Here is a 7,450-nt window from a genome sequence, read left to right on the forward strand (position 1 = left end):
GGACCAACTGCTTAAAAGTAGTAGGCACCGCAAGACTTATTTTGGTGTTGAAATCAATGACTTATTCCACCAACTTCTTGTTTAGTTTAAAATCATCATTGTACCAGAAGAGGATCTTCGGTCTCAGACTATGAGTCCCATATGTTTAATCTAACATTGGCCTTAAGAGGTGTAGTGTAAATTAATTTTTTTTGTTGTTTTTCTGATTGTCTTTGGAATTACATATCTTTTATAATTTATAATTCGTTATTGTCTATTCGAATGAGCATTTCTCCATCGAATAAGCTTACTGTGGATGCAACAAATTAATTCTAAATAAAAACGCATTAGCTTCTTCCTGTTTATGCCATAAGTTTGATTAATCGTTTTTAATTTTTTTAAACCGTTAAAAAGCAAAATCGAAACTAAAAGAAATTAAACGATGTTAACTTGTTCCGTTTAAGAGAGCTGCACGCAACAGTTTCGTTCATACCGAAATGAGTTAACAAAACTTTTAAAGTAAAGGTTTAGAAAGGGGATTAAGCCGTTTCTTTTTTCAGCGATTTAACAGCAAATTAAGTCAACAATTTATTGAGATGTTTTAGCTGTATTTAGTTTTTATTTTTTAGTTTTTATTTTTCTGCTGTTATGTGCTGTTAAATTTGCCGTTTTAAGTGTTGAGACAAGTGTTGCAACTCTCTTGCATGTTTGAGATACATTTTGCAACATATTTTAATTGCTTGTAATAGCCAACAAACAACAACTACAAATTGTTTACAAAAATATTTGGTGCAGTTCAGCTAATGTGAATAAAAGTATTGAAAATATTTCCTGAACTTACATTGAATGTTTACCTTTTTGTTAAAGCTGTAGTTTAGCTGATATGAATTCATTTTAATGGAAAGATTATTAAAGTTCAGGGTAACTTTCCTATTTCCTACCTGTTTTAACATAAACATTAAACTGTATATAGACATGTGAAAGTGATTGCATTGTAATTTATCGCAATGTGTTAAGATTTAAAGCAGACTTTATTTGATGTTAATAATGAGGGTTGTGTCAAAATAGCGGCCTTTCTTATCCACTTAAATGTCTAAGTTGAGTAATGCAACGAGTACAACTCTACTCGTTAATTTGGGTTCGCTGATGCTATTGATCGCTATATGGATAGTGTTAAAGGCAGAAGTGGTCCCCGAAAAAAAAATAATGCACCTCATCAGGACTCAATATATGCACTGTATAGCAAGTGTTGTCAAACAATCAAAACTTTTTAATAATAAATCGGTGTTAAACAGAGTTGAGAGTTGTTTTTAATAGGTAATAATAGAGTTTATAATAGAGTTATGTTACATATAATATAACAAATATTAGAAGGAGAATTCCTATTATTTGCTTGGATGAATAAAGGATTATTATGCGGAGGCGGTCAACATTGACTGACTAATAGAATATATAAAAGATTTAGAGTTGGACATGTTATATTACAACAAATATTAGGAGGAGAGTCCTTATTATTTTCTTAGAACTATTATTTCGGATTGTATAGGAAAGTCCATCAGCATCTGCAAGACTTGAATTATGTGGAAAATATTGGCCTATTTGGACACAATGAAGACCCTATACTAACTGAATTAGGCGTTCTGACAATCGCAACAATTACACATAAACATCGATTAAATTTAAGTAAATAGTAAACAGTAAAAGACTTACATAATACCACCAGTTTTAACTATGAGTCAGAACCTCCTTTCTCCTACGTGTAAAATAACGTTCCTGTTGATGGTAATGCTATTTATAATACACACTGTAAAGTTCAAAAAACACATTGTTCTACGATTCAGATAATTTTTGCTCCCTAAGAAACATCATTCTTCTATTAATGATGATATTGTTCATTTTTACCGAGCAAAATACAATAGGCGCGTGTCGTCTTTATAAATTTCCATAATATGTAAAATTCTAACGAAAGCCCATTTCCCTAACAGATGTCAAAAAATGATACTATTTTATTGTTCAAGAAATGTGACTGAGTAACTGGAAAATCAAGCAAAAAATGTGGAGGTTTATGAACCGCATTAAAATGAAAATATTGGGGCCCAAAACCATATTAAATAAAAACAACAACGTTCAGTAAATGATGCAAATAATAAATAAAAAGAATGTCAATGTTTAAAGTTCAAAATTTAATTATAATTTAATTTAATTAATGTTAGTAATGAATACTCAAAGCAGCTGCATGATAAACAATGTTAAGCAACGTTGAAATATAGCTAGTGGCATTCTAATATAGTTCCGCTATAGATAATTTTCGGTCCGTCGCTTAAAGTGGCTAGCGACGCAATAGAACGAAAATCATTTGGAGAGGAACTATATGTAATGAGTCCCGACATTTTGCTAGAAATACAATAAAACACAGTTAACAGTTTATGTTCCCGACTTATAATATATAAAGATTAGGTTTCTTATATATTTTATATCGTTTACATAACTTATATGCCTATATATGTGTTTCAAGTAATTAAAAAAAAAACAAAGCATTATTTTTGTATAAATTTATTTTATACTTTATACATGAGAAGTGGATAACAATAATTTATTTTAAAGTAAATTTTAAAAGGTCTAACATTATATACATTTGATCTATTTATATTTGTGATAGCGGTAATTGCTGGTGCACTTTCTTTTTTGTACCGATTTTTGTCCCGAGTTACGCGGAGTCTCCTCATAAATCGAAGAAAGTGAACTTGTTGGAGATAAAATACTGTTGAGATTGGATAAAGAAGTATTATAATTTAATAGACCCATATGCCCATTGAATATGATATCGTTTATTAATTTTTTTGCTAATAATTTTTGTCTTTCTTCCATATCGGACAATTCGTGAGCCCAGACTTCTGCAATTTTTGAATTAATATCACTTGAGGATTTATTAAAATGCGTTGCAGTTGGAGAAATCGGTTCACTTTGTTTTTTAATTTTTTCAGTCTTACTACTATAGCTAGTTGTTTTATACGATTGTTGTTTATAGGTTTTTGCATGCTGAAGTAATTAAATAAATAAAAAACAAAGAAATTATATATAGTGTAGAGTTTACTTACCTCATTTATACTATCTGTGCACAAAAGAAATTCCCTGTCATCCATCGATGATTCGGTTAAGTCATCAATAGGCAAGTTATTTAAGTTATCATTTGACGACTTACTTAAATCAGATTTTATATCAGTAATCAATTCAATATTTTTATTATTGAAATTAATATTAACTTTAGAATCCTCTAGTTGTGGCGTTTGCTGTTTACAGATACGTGAGGAGTAAATGAAATCAAATTATAATAAAATAAATATATTATAAAATAGTATCAATACTTACTTCATTGATACTACCTGCATAACCTGAAGGTGTGTCATCTGTTATAAATTCCGCATCATCAATCGACGATTCATTGAAATTTTCAATTAGTGAATTACTTAAGTCATTATTTGATGATTTATTTAAGTACGATTTTGTGGGAGTCAACAATTTAATTTTTTTGGGCGCTAAATTATATTCTTTAATATTTACAGCTTCTTGCGGTTGTTGTTTATACATGCGTTGGTCCTAAAATAATTCATATAATCATAAAAGATAAACATTATAAAATAGAATGTACTCACTGCATTGATACAGTTATCACTACATAAAGGCTTAACGTCTCTGAGGAAATCCATTGCATTAAAGTAATACAAATTTGCTCTCGTAAAGTCTACTTTTTTACCGCTTTTTTCCAGTTCTCTCATACGTTTCACTTCACGCCTATAATTCGTCCGTAAAATATTAATTTTCTTTGATAAACACTTTTTAGTGGCGTTTGGATATTTTTCTTGGAATTTTAATAAAAGCCTATCGTATTGAGCATTTTTAACGCTTAACGTCTTGTAGTCCTTGCTATTTACATCCCACAATGCCGGCAAACTGCGATAGACATTCAGTAGTTCTATTATAAAATCTGTTTGTTCCGTATACATCATTCTATCTATGGTAGATATTAAAAAAAAACATCAATTATGTATTTATATGTTCATTATTTTTAGTAGATGAAATTCTCAATTATATTAACATACATACATATGTTTATGTTTACTATTTATAATTATTCTTATAACAATTCTTTAAATAATATAATAGTACTTACTGAAAAATTCTACACTTTTTCAAAATTCTACAAAATAAGAATTTTTGGCAGTCCGTACACGTGCTTAACGAATAAACTCTCAGCTGAACTGATTGCTTGCTTGCTCAAGCAGGCGTATGTACACCAGCGTATATTGATTGAGGAAGACGGCAGTATGCAATCTTAGAAGGAGAAAAATGTAGTTAAATGTATTCAGCATATTATTGAAGGTCAAAAGGCTTGATGCTACATTTTGTATTAAATACATTTATGTATATGTGTATTAACACATGAAAAAATATTTATGTCGATTCCAGCAGGTTAATAGGTTTGCAACTAAAAATATTCATATATGATTGTGGTGGTTGATTCAGGCAGCGTTCATTTCAGTTCAACACATATTAATAGTGTTGTAAAACGTTAATACTTAATGGTGTATTTGTTCGTTGTTTCACAGCTGTTTATGCATTTTATTCTTTGTATTTTTAAACGTTTTAGTGGTAACGAAGTCAGTAGTGCCTATTATGGATTGTCGAGAACAGAAATATTCCACGAAAACTTATCCCATATTATTATTGAGTTTTATTAATTCTAATGTATTGTATATATATATATACATATAAATGAGCTCAGTTCAACACTGACTGCATGCGTAAGTGCAGTGAAAATGTTTAATTCGAATTCCATATAGATATTAAGTAGAATAGTTTAAATGCGTTGTTGTTATTTTTGTTATTAATGGATATATGCATAAATAGTCTATAATTTCTGTTATTACAAAAAAAAAATCGAAATCGTGCAAAAAAAAATTAAAACTACCTAAGATGAACCTGGACTTCGCAATAAGACCGTTTACAATATCTAATTCATTAATTTAAGTAAATGAAACTAGTAAAAACGTAAATGATTTAGAAATTTTTTTTTTGATTTTCTAAAGTAAAATATTGATTTTATTTAAATTTATTTTTTTTTATTTTATTTTTTTTTATTTTATTTTTTTTTATTTTATTTTTTTTTATTTTATTTTTTTTTATTTTATTTTTTTTTATTTTATTTCTCTTCAAACAAATAAATTCTCTTTATCGTTTGAATTTAATCTTAACATTAATAAAGTTATATACATATGTACATTATTCTTAAAACTAATTTATTTCGACTTATCAACTATAAATCCCCGTTTTTTCTGCAAAATTAAAATGCAGTTATAGTTTTTCATTCCATATTTTATCACTTTAGAGTAAACAAATTATGTAAATTATACATATATATAAAAAAAATAAAAAATTCTTTTTAAAATGAATGGAATCTCCAAATACATATATACACATAATATGTTTATGTTGTACTGTAAATTTTTTTGTTTTACACGCATGTTCTCACTTATGTTACAATAAATTTTAAAATGCTTCATTTCTTCATAACTGGACTATAAACAGTTATATCGGTTCTTCTTCAATATCTATAGTAAAATCAAAATAATCACTAGATGTTTTATTTGAATTATGAAATGATTTCACTTTATCATCTCTAGTAAAATTCAAGTAATTTACTGTTATATTGATTCTTCTTTAATATCTATAGTAAAATCCAAATAATCACTCGATGTTTCATTTGAATTATGAAATGATTCCCCTTTATCATCTCTAGTAAAATCCAAGCAATTTACTGTTATATCGGTTCTTCTTTAATATCTATAGTAAAATCCAAATAATCACTCAATGTTTCATTTGAATTCCCTTTATCATCTCTAATAAAATCCAAGCAATCACTCGATGATTCATTTAAAACAGTAATTGCTTCTCTTTTATTGTCTGCACTAAAGCTCAAATAATCATTTGAAGATTCATTTAAGTTATCAATAGACAATCTATATAAGGTGTCAGAAGTTTTATTGAGATTATCATTTGAAGATTTACTCAAGTGTGCTTTTAAAGCTAAAATTATTTTATGTTTTTTTTCCATTAAATCCATCTTTTCTTTAGGGTCTGTTGGTTGTTGTGGGTGCTGTCGTATGCGATGTATGCGATTATGCTTAAAAATGATAGTTATTTCATAGTAAAAAAAAACATAAATATTATTTAACAGAATGTGTGGTATGTACTTACTTTATTGGTACTATTCGCATAGCAAGGAGGTTTAATATCTCTAATAAAATCCAATTTACTGAAGTAATACAAATTTCCTTCAGAATCATCTACTTTTTTGCCGCTTTTTTCCAATTCTCTTCTACGCCTCACTTCACGTCTGTAGTTTATACGTAAAATACTAATTTTCTTCGATAGACACCTTTTAGTTGCTTTTGGATATTTTTCCTGATATTTTAATAATAATTTGTCATATTGAGCATTTTTAATATTTAAGTTTTTATAATCGTTACAATTCGAATCCCATAATGCCGGAAGACTGCGATAAACATCCAGAAATTCTAATATAAAATCTTTTTCCTTCTTTTCCATTTTTTTTCTATTTTTTCTTCATATTACAAAAACATGTAATATTTATTATTATTTTTTTTTATTTCAAAAGTAAAGTACCATAACAACAAATAATAAATAATTAATTTCTTTAATAATCTCTCTTGTGTTTTTGCATTTTAGTACAAAATAAATAATGCAATGAAATTATAAATACAGTTGAAATATATTTTTATAATAATTTGTAGATTTTTTATTCAAATAACACAAATTTTTAATGTTTGTAATAATTAAACTAAATTAAAATTTTAAAAATAACACAAAAGTCTTTTAAAACAAAAAAATCTGTTTATCAGTCCGCACACGTGTTAAACGAATAAGTATTCTCGACTGAATTGATTGCTTGCTCAAGCAGGCGTATGTTTACCAACATGCATTGGTTGAGAAAAGCGATAGCACGATAACTTAGAAGAGGAAAAATGTAGTTGCGCTGCAAATACATTCAGCACAACGAGAAGGTCAGAAAGCTTGACGTAAATATATATATGTGTGTGTGTTTGCACATAATCGCTGCTTGAAATAGCACTAATTTAATAAAAAACGTTGAGTTCAATTACAACACCCAGTATATTTGCAAGCAATTTGTGGTTGATTCAGCTAGCGTTCATAGCAATTGAAAGTAAGCATTATTGTATATTAGATGTAAGGGCGAGGGAGGGAAGTCACGTGAATTGTTGTTTTTGTTTCTGAACAGTTTTTGGATTTTTGCTTTGCTTAAAAGTTTTATATTTTCTAAAAAGTAAAGGTAAATAAATAAAAAAAGATTATAACTTTTTTATTTATTATTTTATGAGTAGATATTTTGTTGTTATTATTATATTTTTTTATTAATATATTTTTTTATTAT

The 7,450-nt window shown here is 27.6% G+C and overlaps 3 protein-coding genes across 4 annotated transcripts in view; all 3 read right to left on the bottom strand.

Annotated features, from left to right (window-relative positions):
* LOC119676337 (probable serine/threonine-protein kinase DDB_G0275165) overlaps window positions 1-872 on the bottom strand; it is a 2,976-nt gene extending 2,104 nt beyond the window's left edge. Inside the window, exon 1 of the mRNA XM_038087577.1 lies at window positions 834-872. Coding sequence (XP_037943505.1) covers window positions 834-872 — 39 coding nt within the window. The remainder of the gene's footprint in view (window positions 1-833) is intronic.
* Window positions 873-2,573: 1,701 nt separating this feature from the next.
* On the bottom strand, window positions 2,574-4,240 carry LOC119683124. 2 transcript variants are annotated; one of them, XM_038096734.1, is made up of 5 exons: window positions 4,151-4,240; window positions 3,633-3,991; window positions 3,349-3,576; window positions 3,078-3,269; window positions 2,574-3,018 (listed from the first exon to the last, which is right to left on the bottom strand). In XM_038096734.1, the coding sequence occupies exons 2-5, from the start codon at window positions 3,984-3,986 to the stop codon at window positions 2,620-2,622; spliced, it is 1,173 nt and encodes a 390-aa protein (XP_037952662.1). In that variant the 5' UTR covers window positions 3,987-3,991; window positions 4,151-4,240; the 3' UTR covers window positions 2,574-2,619. The 2 variants fall into 2 exon arrangements, with proteins under 2 accessions (XP_037952662.1, XP_037952663.1); XM_038096735.1 differs by lacking the exon at window positions 3,078-3,269 and having other exon boundaries at window positions 4,151-4,227.
* Window positions 4,241-5,751: 1,511 nt separating this feature from the next.
* Window positions 5,752-7,450, bottom strand: part of LOC119676338 — a 20,195-nt gene continuing 18,496 nt past the window's right edge. The window contains exons 2-3 of the mRNA XM_038087578.1: window positions 6,235-6,566; window positions 5,752-6,160 (exon numbers count right to left, since the gene is read on the bottom strand). Coding sequence (XP_037943506.1) covers window positions 5,798-6,160; window positions 6,235-6,566 — 695 coding nt within the window. The 3' untranslated portion in view covers window positions 5,752-5,797. The remainder of the gene's footprint in view (window positions 6,161-6,234; window positions 6,567-7,450) is intronic.

This window comes from Teleopsis dalmanni, chromosome 2 (assembly GCF_002237135.1).
Source record: "Teleopsis dalmanni isolate 2A chromosome 2, ASM223713v2, whole genome shotgun sequence".
Taxonomy (NCBI): domain Eukaryota; kingdom Metazoa; phylum Arthropoda; class Insecta; order Diptera; family Diopsidae; genus Teleopsis; species Teleopsis dalmanni.

Excerpts from the sequence above, each read along its gene's own strand:
- LOC119683124 (XM_038096734.1), bottom strand. The coding sequence starts at position 3,986 with ATGATGTATACGGAACAAACAGATTTTATAATAGAACTACTGAATGTC. Across the intron at positions 3,577-3,632 it reads GTGATAACTGTATCAATGCA|GACCAACGCATGTATAAACA; the intron begins GTGAGTACATTC and ends GAATTATTTTAG. Across the intron at positions 3,270-3,348 it reads ATGCAGGTAGTATCAATGAA|CAAACGCCACAACTAGAGGA; the intron begins GTAAGTATTGAT and ends ATCTGTAAACAG.